Here is a 16605-nt window from a genome sequence, read left to right as displayed (position 1 = left end):
GAGGCAACTGACTTTTTCCCCCACATTTCAGCACACTAGGGTACATCAAGGAGGCTCTGGCAGTCCCAGGCTCTCTACCCAATTGCCCAGAGGCCTGAGGGGATCCCTATCTCAAAATAACACGCGATAACTGGGAGTCTACTAAAGGGCTAGAACTTAGTCTCCTGAAAGAATCCTGATTTTGAAGTATGCCAGCCTTAATAGTCTGCTCCTCATCAGCTCTAGGGCCTTGGAAATACCACTTAAGCCAATCCGAGTTTGTTTCCTCATCTGTAAAGGTGACACCTCCTGACCCACAGACAGAATCCATGTAAAGCCACTTCCTAGGCTACCACATATCCACTGGCCAGAACAACTCACATGTCTCCCATCTATCTCCTCTTCCTTCTATTACAGCACTGACATCAGATAGCTGTGCAGATGCCCACTTTTTGCCACTAGACTACAAGCACTTTGTAGACAAAGACCATGCCACATATTGAAGTCAGTTGTCCCATCTCACCACAATTTTTCAAATGTCTACATTATGCCTGACACCATGCCAGAATTTTCATTTGAACTATCTTGCTTACTCCTCACCACAATGAGTTAACTGAGCCCCCGTTTTCCCTCATCTACAAAGTTTCTACCTCAGAGGGCCCTCAGAATTAAAAACAACAACAAAATATGCAAAGCTACTATGTTACTGGAACATAATAAAGGGACAGTAAACATCGGTTATTATCATGCCCATTTTATAGATAAGGAAACAGAGAGGTTAAGTTGCAGGTGTTAGTAAGTGAAAGTGACAGGCTTAGATTCTAGGCAATTAGCTTTGGGAGCCAAAATGCTATCAAGTGCCCAGTGCCTGGCACATAACAGGCTAAGCTTAATGAAATCTGTCAGATCCCGAACAAGGTCTGGAATCAATAGCAGCTGCATAAGAGGGAAGCCTGAGAGATAAGGTCTAGAAGGTGTGGCTCCTTAGCCTCTCTATTAAGCGGGAGTTATGAGTACCTATTGACAAGGGAAAGATATACATAGTGACTGGTACAGAGGAAAATCTTTGTATAGAAATGGAGCTATTCTTGTCCCCGTTTTACAGATGAGGAAACAGAGGTATAGATAAACTCGCCCAATATCAGTCAGTTATGAGTGGCTGAACCAGGACTCCATCTTGCCAAATGCCCAGCACAGCACCTGGCACGTCGCAGGCTGGGGCCAGTATCCTCCACCAGGCGTTGAATGCTGCCGAGAAAATAACAGTCACAAGTGTGAGGAGGAGCCTAGGGGGGGAAACGGCTTGATGAACTGAAGTCTAGGCACCTGGGTCCCGGTGCGAGGGCCCTCAGACAAGTGCCTTAAACGTTCCCCGGGCCTCAGTTTCCTTCTTCAAGAAATGGGCTAACACTCTCTCCAACCTCAGAAGCGAGACCAGAAGCCTGGGCCTGGAAAGTAAGGCTCAATTATGAACTTAAGAGGGGCCTGAGAAGGGGGTGGAGGAGAAGACAACCCGGGGGGATAGTCAAAGGGGGCGGGGAGGAAGTATTTACCTTTGCGGAGCTCGCGGTGCCACACGGAGACGATGGGCCCCGCGTGTTTGCGGTGATGGATGAGCCACAGGGACAGAGTCTGCACGCTCTGCTGAGAGTTGCTCAGCTCCGAGAGCTTCTTCTCCAGGGCAGACTCCGAGAAGGAGGACATGGTGGCGGTGATGAGGCCGGGCAGGGAGCGGCCTGGGCCGCCCAGAATGGCGGGAAGTGCAACCGCACGAGGTCAAAGCCTCACCTGAGAGACAGCCGGACTCTTTTACTGACTGACAGACAGCCCGGGTAGTAGAGGGGGGAGGGGATGGGTCTCCGCAGTAACAGCCGCCCGCGCCGCCGCTACAAGATGGCCACCGACCTCTCACCCTGCCGCGAAAGCGGGGTCAAAGGGCAAGAGCCGTAACTGGGCACCCAGAGGCGTCCAGAGCAGTAGAAAAACAACTCCACGCGGCCTGCAGCCTTCCTGAACCTTGCTCAAGGTACCTCATATGGGAAAGACAGAATGAAAGAGCGCAGTTCCCCGGCTCCCGGAAAGCTCTTTGACCGCTCGCGCCAGCACGCCGGCGCATTGAGGGTAGGAAGAACCCTTTCTCCCGCTCCCGCGGAACCTTTCTCGTGCGGTACGGCGCGCTCATTAGTACGTCACTTCCGGCAGGGCGGAGGTGGCGGGAGAGTGAGGCAAAAGCCTGGAAGACGAGGTAAGAGAGTAGTGGCGGGACGTAGCGGGAGCTTTAACAGACGGGAACATCGAAGCTGAACGATCATGACCGGGGTATGGGGGAGGGCTTCTTCTCTTACCTGGCCGGCCCCAGGTCGCACCTTAACTGCATACATGTTCTGCTCTCTGGCTGCCCACTAAAAGCTTCATTTTGTTTCCTCCTAGCCCCTACGTGCCCTTTCACATGCCTGCACCTTGATTCTTGCCAAGGTGACTGGAACCGTTTCTCACCTGATGAGCTCCTACTCAGCCTCCAGGACCCACTCTTATAACGTACAGTTATGACATTTAGCCTGTGGCAGCACAACCAGAATCACACTTTTGTGTTCTGGGCTCTAAATTGGTTGCTTCATTCAGACAGTTCCACTCTGCCCTTGGCCTATGGGAATTCCCAATCCAGTTAAATGTTTCTTAATTTTAAATAACATATTAACCTTTTTAGGGGGAAAGGGGGAATTATCTTACCCTCCCAATGCAGCCATTGACCTCCTTTAAGAAACACTGCGAGTATGAAGCCTTACCCTTTTTTTTTTTAAGTTTTAAATTCTAGTTATCAAAGCAGCAAAGAAGTTTTGTTTTTCTAACTGACTGGGGGTGGTGATAGGGAGTTAGGTTATCACAGACATCACAGAATTAAAAATTTTTTCCGATCATAGTTGAACCTCCCAATTGTGAACAGCCCTAGGCATCACACACTTTGCTTATTGCTTTACTCACTTCCTCTAGACTAGAATCATCATAATCATAGCTAAAAATTCGTGAGTATTTGCTGTGTGCCAGGATCATGTAATCCTCACACCAAAGCTACAAGTTCATTATTATATAATCTCATTTAACAGATGAGGAAACTGGCCCAGAGAAGTTGTGACCTGCTAAGATTTGAGGGAAGGGATTGCATCTTATCCATTTCTTTGTCCCCAATACCTGGTTCCTAACTGAGTGGATTAATATGGAAGAAATGAGTGGTAACAAGTAACAAGTCATGATCATAACCTAGGGCTCTTGAGTCCAACTCTAGACCGTCTTTCTATATTAAATGACACTATCATATATCAAGTACTTTTATACCACGTCATTGTATATTAAGCACATTACATACATTATTTTCTTTAATCCTTAAAACAATTCTCTGGGATAATAATTATCATCACTATTTGATAGATGAGAAAACAAAGTATAGTTAAGTAGCCCGAGATCTCACAGCTGGGAAATGGCAGAACCATGAGTCAAATTAAGGTTATCTGACACCTGATTCCAAATTCTTCACTACTAAGCCGGTGGTTTATTCATTCATTTAGCAAATAGTATTGAGCACTTACGTCTGAAGCATTCGACTAGACAATCGGACAAAAATCCATATTCTTGGAAGCTTACATTCTAGGGAAGATAGATTTTTTTTTAAATGCCTGTATAAAGTAAGTCAGAAAGTGTTAAGTGCCTTAGATAAAAATCAAGGAGGGTAAGGGGGATAGGAATGTGTATGTGTGAATAGACATAAGTCTATTTTATATTCTACTATATATGATAGAGAAGGCCTAATTAACAAGATGACATTTGATCAGAGCCGTGAAAAAAATGAGAGAGCAAGTCATGTGCTAAATGATGGGCTCTTGTTCCTGGCAGAGGGAAAACCAAGTGCAAAATCCTGAGGTTAGACCATTTTGGCATTTTTGAGAAACAAGGAAGACCGTATGGATGGGATGAATTTGAACAGAAGGGTGGCTGGAGATGAGCTCACAGCTAGGAAATGGCAGGGCCGAGAGGCACATTAAGGTTTTTCTGACATTATAGTAGAAAGGAGTCAAGTCATGTAGGGACTTGTAGACCATAGTAAATACTTTGGATGTTATTCTGAATGAAATTCAAGTCCATTGAACAGTTTTGAGCAAAAGAGGATCATTGTGCCTGCTGAGTAGAAAATAGTAAGGGCCCAAGAGTAGAAGCAGGAAGACCAGTTAGGTGGCTGTTGTAATAACACAGTTGAAAGGATGACTCAGACCTGAGTGGTGCCTGTGAAGTGATGAGAAGGAATCAAATTCTGGGGATATTTTAGAGGAAGAGGTAACAGGATTTGCTGACAGTTTTGGATCTGGGGTGTGAAAGAGACAGGAGTTGACATTTTCCCGAGAGTTTTAGCCTGAGCATCTATAAGAATGGAGTTGCCTTTACTGCATTGGGAAAGAGCAGGTTTGGGAAGAGTAGGAATTGGGATTTTACACGTTCATTTGAAAATGTCTATCCACTTAAAGTTGTATAATAGGCTAGATCTATGGGTCTGGATTTCAAGGGGGAGATCTGAGCTAGAGATATAAATGTGGAAATCATAAGTGGCAATAGATATAAAAAAAAAAGTAGAGGCCCAGTGACTAAATCCTAAACACTTCAATATTTAGATGTCTGGGAGATGAAACTAATACGATCGTGTGGTTTTTCTTCATTAGTATATTCTTATTAATTAAATTGATCAATTTTCAAATATCAAACCAGTCTTGTGTTCTTGGAATAAACCCCACTTATGTCATGTACTTTTTATATATTGCTGAATTATATTTATTAATATTTTGTTTAAGATTTTTGCATCTATATTCATGAGGACTATTTGTAGCTTTTTTAATTTTCATCTTGTCTTTATCTGGTTTTAGTATCAGGGCAGTACTAGTTTACAAAGTGAATTGGGAAGTTTCCTCCCACTTCTATTTTCTGAAAGAGTTTGCATGGACTTGTATTAATTCTTTAAACATTTGGGAAATTTCTTCAGTAAACTATCTGGGTATGGAGATTTCTGTTTTTGAAGTTTTTAAAATATGGATTTAATGTCCTTAATAGGTATATGGCTATTCAAATAATTTATTTCATATTGTGTGAGCTGTGGTAGTTTGTGGTTTTGAGGATTTCACTCATTTTTTTGTCTAAATTGTCAAATTTATGTGTATAAAGTTTTTTGTAGTATTCTTTTACTATTCTTTTAGATGTCTGCAAGTGATATCTTCCGTGTCATTCCTGATCATGGTAATTTTATCTTCGTTCTTTGTCAGTCTTGCTAGAAGTTTGTCAATACTATTGTTCTTTCAAAGAACCAGCTTTTAGTTCATTGATTTCTTTAATGCTTTCAGTTTTTCAGTTTCATTGATTTCTCCTCATATCTTTATTATTTCCTTCTTTCTGCTTTGGGTTTATTTTGCTGTTCTTTTTCTGGGTTCTTGAGGTAGGAATTTAGATTATTGATTTGACGCTTCTTCTTTTCTAAGGTATGCATTTAATACTTTAAATTTCCCTCTCAGCACTGCTTTAACTGTGTCCCACAAATTTTAATGTTATATTTTCATTTTCATTCAGTTCTTTTTTTTTTTTTTTTTTAATTTCTCTTGACAGTTCCTCTTTGACCCATGGTTTACTTAGAACTGTGTTTAGTTTCCAAGTGTTTGGAGATTTTCCTGTTATCTTTCAGTTATTGATTTTTACTGTGGTTATATTGTGGTCAGAGAGTACACTCTGTATGATTTCATTCTTTTAAATTTGTTAAGGTTAGTTTTATGGCCCAGGATTTGGTCTATCTTAGTATGTGTTCTGTGGGCACTTAAAAAGAAGGTGTACTCTGCTGTTGGCAGACTGGAGTGTTCTATAAATGTCATTTAGATCTTGTTGGTTATTGGTAGTGTTGAGTTCTTCTATGTCCTTGCTCATTTTCTGTTTAGTTCTATGAATTGTTGAAGAAGAGATGTTGAAGTCTGCAACTCTAATTGTAGATTTGTCTGTTTCTCCTTTCAGTTCTATTAGTTTTTGCCTCATGTTGCAGTCCTGTTGTTTGGTGCTTACACATTTAGGATTGTTAGTATTTTAGATGGATTGACCCTTTTATCATTATATAATGTCCTTCTTTGTCTTTATTAGTTTTCCTTACTCTGAAATCTACTTTATCTGTTATTGGTATAGCTACTCCTGCTTTCTTTGAGTAATGTTTGCATGGTATATCTTTTTTCCATCTTTTTACTTTGGACCTGCCTGTATTGTTATGATTAAAGTGAATTTCTTGTAGACAGTATATAGGTCATGTTTTTCATCTACTCTGCCGATCTGTCTTTTTTTTTCTCTCTCCCCTATTCCCCCCTCCCCCACCTGTTGTCTTCTCTATGTGTCCATTCGCTGTGTGTTCTTCTGTGACCACTTCTATCCTTATCAGCGGCACCGGAAATCTGTGTTTCTTTTTGTTGCATCATCTTGTTGTGTCAGCTCTCTGTGTGTGTGGCGCCATTCCTGGGCAGGCTGCACTTGCCTTCATGCTGGGCGTCTCTCCTTATGGGGCACACTCCTTGCGCATGGGGCTCCCCTATGCAGGGGACACCCCTGCGTGGCACAGCACTCCTTGCGTGCATCAGCACTGCACATGGGCCAGCTCCACATGGGTCAAGGAGGCCCCAGGTTTGAACCGCAGACCTCCCATATGGTAGGCGGACGCCCTATCCATTGGGCCAAGTCCGCTTCCCCAATCTGTCTTTTAGTTGGTGTATTTAAACGTCTACATTTAATGTAATTATTGATATGTTAGGGCTTAAGTCTGCCATTTTATTTTTTGTGTTCTGTTTGTTCTCTCTTTTTGTTTCTCTATTTTCTTTTTCTACCTTCTTGTGGGAACATTCCTTAGGATTTCATTTTGATAATATGTGTATTTTTTAGTGTATTTTTTTGTATAGCTTTTTTTCTCTTTATTTTTTTTTTAAATGTTACATTCAAAAAATATAAGAGGTCCCCATATACCCCCCACCCCCCTTACCCCACTCCTCCCACATCAACAACCTCTTTCATCATCATGGCACATTCATTGCATTTGGTGATTACATTTTGGAGCACTGCTGCACCACATGGGTAATAGTTTACATTGTAGTTTACACTCTCCCCCAGTCCACCCAGTGGGCCATGGCAGGATGTACATTGTCCAGCATCTGTCCCTGCAGTACCACCCAGGACAACTCCAAGTCCTGAAAATGCCCCCACATCATTTCTCTTCTTCCCTCTCCCTACTCTCAGCAGCTACCATGGCCACTTTCTCCACATCAATGCTACAGTTTCTTCCATTAATAATCACAATAGTTCCATAGTAGAATATCAGTAAGTCCACTCTAAACCATACTCTATTCCTCCATCCTGTGAACCCTGGGATGGTTATGTCCACTCCATCTCTATTTCGAGAGGGGGTTTAGATTCCACATGGATGATGGATGCAATTCTCCTACTTGCAGTTGTAGGCACTCTTGGCTCCCTGGTGTAATGGTTGACCTTCTTCACCTCCCTGTTAGCTGGCCGGGGTAAGTCCAATAAACCAGAGGGTAGGAGTTGCAAGTCTGCTGAGGCTGAGAGCCTGGCTGTCACATGGACAGTCCAGTGATTTAGGTCTCCTGAGTATACACCAACCCCAGCGCCAACCACAGGTCCAGTAAAAGTGACAGAAGAGGCATGTGTAGAAAGGTCACATCTGAGTCCAACTCCATCACACTCAGGAACACAAACTCCAAAGTAGGGCCAACTGACACGGCACGGAACTCCAGAGCCATCTGCCTTGACTAAAGAACCTGTGGGTCTCTGTAGCCCTCAGAAGAACCAGTACCTGGGGTTGTGTCTACTTTGGCTATCTCTGGGACCCTGCTGAGGTATACATAAGCACGACCCCTCTGATGACCTCCCGACTATTTTTTGGAGACTCATAGCCTTATAAACTGATTTGTCCTTTCCATTTTCCCCTTTTATTCAAGGTCAAAAAGCAGTTTTTAACATCTGATTTTACATGTAGGCTGAGATATTCTGCTGGTCTGAGTTGACCCTTTTATTCAATGTCTTTTTCTAGTTACATCATCAGCTGGTGCTTGGTAGTAATCCCTGCCTGAGTTTTCCTTGAATGCCAAGAGGTATTTTTAAAGAGAAGGAGAAGGCAGAAAGAAAACATCGTTCCCAGTCTTTGTAGATTGACCTGTGCCGTCCTCACCTTCAAGGCTTACCCATACAGTGAGTTCTATGAGAATAGCTCCAGAACAACATGTAGGGCCTTCCCTAATTCTTTCTGCACATGCGTCTTGTCTTGGGTATGAACATACGACCCTAGGAAGTTCCCCATTTAAATGGTTCTGAATGTCCCGTCTTACCTAGGGAACAGTTTCTTCAAGATCCTGAGCACTGCAGTTTATATCCTACAGCCAGCAGTCCCTTGCCTGGGCAGCAAGGCTTGACTGTTCTCCCACAACTTTCTGTAGGAGAGCTCTCTGGGCTACCTTGTACAAGTAGAGCAAGTTCTAGGATGGCGAGTCCCTCAGGTCACCACAAAATGGATTAGACCAGACATGCACACTCCTAGTATGTGCACATGGATTACTGCGCTCCCTCTGGAATGAAGACAAGGGATCCATACTGGGAACATGGGCCTGCTCTGCGCCAAGCCGCTAAGGGATGGGGACAGGGTCAGCCAGGGTTCCAAAAGATCCAAGCACTTTTAAGAAGCCTTTTTCTTATTCGGCACTTAGCCTGTTACTAGTCCTTTAACTGTTTTCTGGAGCCCTGAGAAAGTCCTGAAAAAGATTTTTTCTGCCTGTTTGTGCTTGTTGTTGAAAGCTTGGGAGGGGGGCGGGGACAGAGCCCTGAAGCATCTCACTCTGTCATCTTTATTAGGGTGGGAGCTGTTTACTTTTTTAAAAATACATAAATAGCTACTTTTTTTTTTAAAGATTTATTTATTTCTGACCTCTTCCCTGTCCCCCACCCCACACTTTCTGTGTCCATTCACTGTGTGTTCTTCTGTATCCGCTTGCATTCTTGTCAGCAGCACTGGGAATCTGTGTGTCTTTTTTTTGCGTCATCTTGCTGCATCAGCTCTCTGTGTGTGTGCTACCACTCCTGGGCAGGCTGCACTTATCTTGCATAGGGTGGCTTTCCTTGAAGAGCACACTCCTTGTGCGTGGGTCTCCCCTACGCAGGGGACACCTCTGCATGGCACGGCACTCCTTACACACATCAGCACTGCACGTGGGCCAGCTCACCACACAGGTCAGGGGGCCCTGGGTTTGAACCCTGGACCTCCCATATGGTAGGCACCAAATCCCGCTTCCATAAATAGCTAAATTACATCAAGAGTTTATCACAATTTCCAGTGCCAGGACATAGTTTTGGGGTCCCTAGCTCCTGTATTCTAATAGTATACACCCTTGGTTAAGAACCACTGTTCTAGAATATACTGCCTCCAAAAAAATGTTTGGTCTAGTGAAGGAACAGGTATGTAGCGTAATATAAGGGGCAAGTTCTGTAGAGAAGGACTGTAAACAAAGTAGAATGTGAGCCTAGAGTAACTTAAGTGTCGTGAGATAGAGAAGAGGCAACAGGATTAGGACTGTGGAATGCCTCATTGATTTCCCTCCTCCGCATTCTATCGTGTATTTGTTCTTTTGTAATGCCCTCCCCATTTTACGGCTAGATCCTCTGGTTAACTTTGTATCTTTCCTCCTTCAAGAATTTAGTGCAGTGTATGTCTCATGATATATACTTAAGAAGGAAGGGTTGCGTAAGAAGCAACAGACTTCATGGTATGTTGATGGTTTAATGTTTATCCAGTTTTTACTCATTTTTTAAACAAACTTAGCAAGTGATAAATGTTTGGCAGTTACTGAACCAGATTCTGGGGAAACCACAAGTAAAGCTGCAGCACTGAAAGATAATATTTGGTTGGGGAGAAAAGACAAAGTTAACCCAAGACATTAGTCTTCCAGCTTACTCTGAACACTACTGCCAGATGAATTATTGAACAAGTACCTTTTTCATTGTATGACTCTTGATTTTTTGAAAGGGAGGGTATAGGTAGAATGTATATAGTACGGGATTCCCAAACCTGGCTGGTCATCAGACTGACCTTGGACGCTCTTAAAATCATAGATTCTCAATCATACTACCTGCCCTCCAATATAAATTAGATCTCTTGGGAACCTCTAATATAATGGAAAGAATATATACAACCTTTGGAGTTAGGCAGGCTAGATGAATCCCATCCATGTATGACACCTGCTCGCTATGTGACCTTGGGCATCATTTAGCCTCTCTAAGCCTTGGGATACTTAGCTGAGGAGTTTATGTACATAAAATACCTAGCAAATGACCTTGCATATGGTGGGTTTTTCCAACAAACGTTAATTCTCTTCTTTCTATTCAAAAACTTATATTGACCATTCTTATGTTTAAACTTCTCTTTCAGGAAACTAATCCCAGTCCTCCTATCCTTATGTTGATTATTCAAAGTTAGAAATTTTGGACATCATCTTATCTATCAAGTTTATTTTATGTTGAAGGAACTAAACTTCTTGAAAATCATACAGCCAGTCAGGACTGGAGCCCAAATTGTCAGTTACCTGTTCTCATGTTTATTCTGTCCCTATCCTGGAAATATAGCCTAAAAGAGGAGTGAAGTGCTACCAAAATCTGAAACTATGATTGTTTCCTGAGATTGAATCTGATCCTCCCTTAGATCAACTATCTGTAGTATTAACCCACCCCAACAGAAGAAGAGTTGGGCATTCTTTATCCGGAATCCAATTCGAGCATAGCTGATTATCAAAGCTCTACTAGTGAGAGAACCAGACCTTGGGCTATGATGTGATTCAATCAGTGAGTATTTATTGAATACTGATTTGTGCCAGAAGCAATAAACCATTCAAAAATCCCTGCCTTCATAGAGTCTGTATTCTAGTCAGGGGAGAGACAATCAACAAATAAATAGGTAGTTATCTGGTTTGATGGATGTACTAAGTGATATGGAGGAAAACTTAAAATGCAGGGAAAGGAGATAGGGGGTACCAGGTGGGAAAGGAGTGAGGATGGGCAGCAGTTTTAAATACCGGTGATCAAAGAAGGCTTCACTGAGAGTTCCCATATGAGTACCCTAAAGGATATGATGGAGTGAGCCATGAGCATCTGTGGGGCAGCAGAGGCCCCAAGCAAGTGGTCTCATCATAGTGGGTGAGCCCTGGCCAGAACAACTGGTTTAGTTGCCATGATGATTCTGTATCTTGTCTCTGCCTTTAATAGGTGCTATGGCTTTTCTTCCTTCTGGCCTTTGCTTGTGACCAGACTTACCTTGAGCGCCTTCCCACTCAGCGCCAAGTATGTGGTCCCCTCTCCCAGCACACATCCTTCTCCTTCCATGAGCTCTCCCTATTGGTGTTCGTTCTTTTTCCAGGTTGCTTTTGCATCTTTTTTCCCATTTTCCCTTCTTTATTGTGTGATACATTAAGTACCTGTGATCTACCATCTTATCCTTTAAGGGTCTTCAAGTGTAACATGCCTTATCATGCATAGATTGTCCCATTTCTCTTTACCACCTATGAGCCATGGCCCAGTGATCTTACATAGGTCATCCCTGTGACAGAGCAGAGTGAGATTGGAGGTGGGGGTGCATGGTGGGGGAGTATTCCAGGGGGTTGAGCTCACTCATGCTCTCCAATTTCAGATCTCTCCCCCGACCTCTTCAGACCACAGTGGGAGTACACTGAACCAGGAAAAGTTTAGCTGGCCATTAGCAGTCAAAAACGGTTTATTCATGTTTGTTCTATTCATGCTTATTCAGTCACTGTCTACCACAGTTGAACTCAGGGTGTTTTCCCCTACTCACCCAGACAATAAGCTTGTTCTGAATGCCTCATCCCAGAATCACTTTCTGGTCCAGAAAGTCCCTGTTGCTGTCTGTTGTATAAACATCAAACTTTGCAGCGCCACTTTAAATAACCAGAGTTGCATTTTATAGGAATAGAAATCTAGGACTTTTAAGGCTCTAAATGTCTATAAACAGTTTTTTCTGTAATTGACATATTGTCACACAAATGTGATTTCATGTACATCCCATAAAGCTATATATGATTGCCTTTTATGGTCATGTCAAAATAGCGATGTGGGGCAGCGGACTTGGCCCAGTGGTGAGGGCGTCCGTCTACCACATGGGAGGTCCACGGTTCAAACCCCGGGCCTCCTTGACCCGTGTGGAGCTGGCCCATGCGCAGTGCTGATGCGTGCAAGGAGTGCCCTGCCACGCAGGGGTGTCCCCCCTGTAGGCAAGCCCCATGCACAAGGAGTGCGCCCCTTAAGGAGAGCCGCCCAGCACAAAAGAAAGTTCAGCCTGCCCAGGAATGGCACCGCATACACGGAGAGCTGACGTCACAAGATGACGCAACAAAAAGAAACACAGATTCCCATGCCGCTGACAACAACAGAAGCGGACAAAGAAGAGGCAGCAAATAGACACAGAGAACAGACAACTGGGTGGGGGGGGGGGAGAGAAATAAATAAATCAATCTTTTTTTAAAAAATAGCAATGTGTTATACTGTCTTCCTTACAGAAAACGGGTTTATGTATTTCTGAGCTGATTGCCAATTCTTTTAAATATCTTTGATATTGGTAAATCTTCATCTGTAAAGTATTTCATTTAGGGAATTTTTCATAATTTTTCTACTATAGGTGTGTAATGAGTACTTTCTGGAAAGCTTTATTGTTTTATTACATTTCACATTTAAATATGTAGCTCATCTGGAATTGGTTTTTGGTGTGAGGTAGAGTCAAGATACGTATTTTTTTTTCACGTGGGTAGCCAAGTGACCTAGCACCTTTAATTGAAAAGACCATCCTTTCCCTTACTTCACTGCAGTATCACCTTTATCAGATGTATGGGTCTGTTTCTGGACTCTATTCTATATGTAAGACTGTTACTGGACTCTTGTTCCATCAATTTGTTTGTCTGTCTTTTTTTTTTTTTTTTTTAAGATTTATTTATTTATTTAATTCCCCCCCCCCCCCTCCCCTGGTTGTCTGTTCTTGGTGTCTATTTGCTGCGTCTTGTTTCTTTATCCGCTTCTGTTGTCCCAGCGGCACGGGAAGTGTGGGCGGCGCCATTTCTTTTTCACGCTGGGCGGCTCTCCTTACGGGTGCACTCCTTGCGCGTGCACTCCTTGCGCGTGGGGCTCCCCCAGGCAGGGGACACCCTCGCGTGGCACGGCACTCCTTGCGCGCATCAGCGCTGCGCATGGCCAGCTCCACACGGGTCAAGGAGGCCCGGGGTTTGAACCGCGGACCTCCCATATGGTAGACGGACGCCCCAACCACTGGGCCAAAGTCCGTTTCCCCTGTTTGTCTGTCTTTATGCCAATGTCATACCCTTTAATAACTGCACAGCAAATCTTGAAGTCAGATAATGTAAGTTCTCCGATTTCATTTTTCTTCAAAGTTTTCTTGGATATTCTAGATCCTTTGCATTCTCTCATAAATTTTAGAATCAGTTTGTTAATTTCCACAAAAGTCCTTCTGGGATTCTTATTGGGATTATGTTGAATCTATACCAGTGATTCTCTTTCAGGGACAGTTTTGCAGTGGAACATTTGGCAGTGTTTGGGAACATTTTTGTTTGTCACACCTGGGCGAGTGCTACCGGCATCTAGCAGGTAGAGGCTAGAGATGCTGCTAAATATGCTCCAATAATACAGGACAGCCCCCCACAACAAATAATTATTCAGTCAAAATGTCAGTAGTTGGGGAGCTGATGTGGCTCAGTGGTTTGAGCACCAGCTTCCTACATACAATGTCCCAGCTTCAATTCTCAGCCCTGGTACCTATTTAAAAAAACAAAAAACAAAAAATGTCATTAGTTATAGTGGGGATTCTGTCTGCCATCTTATTTGTTTTCTATTGGACCTGACTACTGTGCTTATTTTTTTCTCCCTTTTTACAACTCTTTGAGAATAATGAAGAATATCCTTTTTTTCTGTGCCACTAACTTGTCAGGTGTGTATTCTTTTTTATAATTCTTTTAGAGCCTTCCCTATAGATTTTCAGCATGCATTCGTGACATGTTACAGTATAATACAAATTATTTTACCACCTCCTAATACTGTACTCTTAATTCCTTTTACCTCCATCCTTGCCTTTTTTGTATTATTATGTTCTTGCATTTTAGTTTCGTATGTATTTAAATTACAAAGAGCATATCAATTTTAGTTTTGTGTGGTTAGTATTCTTCATGTTAACCTAGTCCAGTGTACTTCATTCTTTCCTACATTTCTGTGCTTCTTTCTGAGTTCATTTTTTCCCTTTAGTTTTTCTTTTAGTGTAGGTCTGATAGCAACAAATTCCCTGTTTTTGTTTGGAAAATCGTTACTTTTTTAATTAAAAAAATTTTTTATTAGTGAAGTTGTGAACTTACAAAACAATCATGTGTGATATACAAAATTCCCATACATCACCCCTCCACCAACACTTTACATTATTGTTGAATATTTGTTACAGATTATAAAAGAACATGATCAGATTATTACCACTAACTATGGTCCATAGCGTACACTTGGTGTATTTTTTCCATACACCCTATTATTATTCTTTAACACTATGTATTAGTGTATAAATTGTACATTTGTTACAATTCATGAGAGAACACTCGTACTTGTACTGGTAACCATAGTTCGTCTTTCATACAAGGTTCATTGTGTTATATAGTCCCATGTCTTGTACATTCTATCCTAAGTGTACACTTAGTGGCCCTTACTTTCATCACAGTTGTGCAGTCATTGCCCTACTTTCATTTTTGAAAGATATTTTTGTTTCATATGAAATTCAAGGTTGGTAGTTATTTGCTTTTAGCACTTTAACAATGTCATTCTGTTGTTTTCTAGATTTCGTCATTTTTGTTGAGAAGTCTGCTGTCAGTCTTATTGTTCCCCAGCTTTTAAGATTTGTCTCTTTATCTTTGGCTTTCAGCACTTTGACTATGATGCATCTCTGCTTGCTTTTCTTTGTTACAGGCATACCTTGGAGGTACTGCAATTCTAGACCACCACAATAAAGTGAATATTGTAATAAAGCAAGTCACATGACTTTTTTGGTTTCCCAGTGCACATAAAGTATGTTTATACCATACTATTGTCTGTTGGTGTGCTATGGCCTTATGTCTAAAAAAAAATGTGTATATATAGATTTTTTTTTAAGATTTTTTTTTTATTTCTCTCCCCTTCCCCCACCATATGCCTGCCCATTTGTCAGTTCTCTGTGTCCATTCGCTGTGTGTTCTTCTGTGTCCACTTCTGTTCTTGTCAGCAGCACTGGGAATCTCTGTCTCTTTTTGTTGCATCATCTTGCTGCATCAGCTCTCTGTGTGCAGCGCCACTCCTGGGCAGCTGCATGTTTTTCACACGGGGCAGTTCTTACAGGGCACACTCCTTCCACATGGGCCTCCCCTACTCAGCGGACACCCCTGCATGGCATGGCACTCCTTGGGTGCATCAGCACTGCACGTGGGCCAGCTCACTACATGGGTCAGTAGACCCTGGGTTTGAACCCTGGACCTCCCATATGGTAGGCGGATGGACGCTCTATCAGTTGAGCCAAATCCACTTCCCATTGTTGATTTCTTGAATCTGTGTATTGATGTCTTTTATTTGTTTTGGGTAGTTGTCAGCCATTATCTGTTTGAATATCACTTCTGCCCTAGTCTCTCTCTCCTGACCTTTTAGGACTTAACGTATTCACATGCTAGACCTTTCAGTATATTGCACATCTCTCATGTTCTTTTGTTTACCTTTTTTCTTTGTTTGCTTGAGTTTATTTGACCTGTCTTCCAGTTCACTCATCTTGTCTTCTGCTAAATCCTGTTTGCCATTAAGACCTTCCATTGAGTTCCTTTTATTTTTTTATCATTTAAAAAAATTTATTGAAGTATGTCACTCATACATGAATGTACGTAAACAGTGAGTGTATAGTAAGTTATGAACTTACAAAACTAAGGTGCATAGCATCATACAGGGCTCCCATGCCTCACCCCACCACAGTACCTTACATTGTTGTAAAACATTTGTAGCAAATTATGAAAGAGCATTGTCTAAGTATTACTAGTAACTATAATCTATATCTTTTGTGTATTTTTCCCAGAACCCACTCTATTTTATTTTTTTGTTCACAAACCATACAATTTATCTAAAGTGTATAATCGGTGGCATATGGTATACTAACAGAGTTGTGCATTCATCACTTCAATCAATATTAGAGCATTTTCATTACTCAAAAAAAAAAACTGTTAGGTTCGGAGGAAAGCTGAGAAAAGGAGGCACTTTAGAAATCAAGCTGGGAGTTAGGGTCTATAAATAAAGCCTAATGAGCTAAATCAGGTAGGCTGTATTTGAAGTAGAAAGCAGCAGCAAAGGGAGGGGACAGAGTTTTTATAACTTGTTCTGGGGCTAGACTACAAAGAGACTAGTTTGTGATGGTTTCTGCTAGCTTTGTAGTTTTGAGGCAAGATAACTCCTATAGGCTCTATGGTCCCATTTGCATCCCTCAGGTACTGGTTGCTACTTCTCTATCCA

General features: G+C 42.2%; 2 protein-coding genes across 7 annotated transcripts in view; one reads left to right on the top strand and one right to left on the bottom strand.

The window, feature by feature from the left end:
• The window catches only part of RPRD1B (regulation of nuclear pre-mRNA domain containing 1B), a 53989-nt gene extending 51824 nt beyond the window's left edge, over nucleotides 1-2165 (bottom strand). Inside the window, exon 1 of one of the 2 annotated variants that reach the window (XM_004463649.4) lies at nucleotides 1533-2165. In XM_004463649.4, coding sequence (XP_004463706.1) covers nucleotides 1533-1683 — 151 coding nt within the window. In that variant the 5' untranslated portion in view covers nucleotides 1684-2165. The remainder of the gene's footprint in view (nucleotides 1-1532) is intronic. The other variant, XM_004463650.5, reaches the window with a different exon arrangement.
• Nucleotides 1954-16605, top strand: part of TTI1 (TELO2 interacting protein 1) — a 52251-nt gene continuing 37599 nt past the window's right edge. For 2 of the 5 annotated variants that reach the window (XM_071211702.1, XM_058287067.2), the window contains exon 1: nucleotides 2164-2224. The gene's annotated coding sequence lies outside the window, so the exon portion shown is untranslated. Of the gene's footprint in view, nucleotides 2225-16605 lie in introns of all 5 variants that reach the window. The other 3 variants (XM_004463652.5, XR_011647321.1, XR_011647322.1) reach the window with 3 other exon arrangements.

This window comes from Dasypus novemcinctus, chromosome 24 (assembly GCF_030445035.2).
Source record: "Dasypus novemcinctus isolate mDasNov1 chromosome 24, mDasNov1.1.hap2, whole genome shotgun sequence".
NCBI classification, from domain to species: domain Eukaryota; kingdom Metazoa; phylum Chordata; class Mammalia; order Cingulata; family Dasypodidae; genus Dasypus; species Dasypus novemcinctus.
This window is presented reverse-complemented; position numbering and strand designations above follow the sequence as displayed.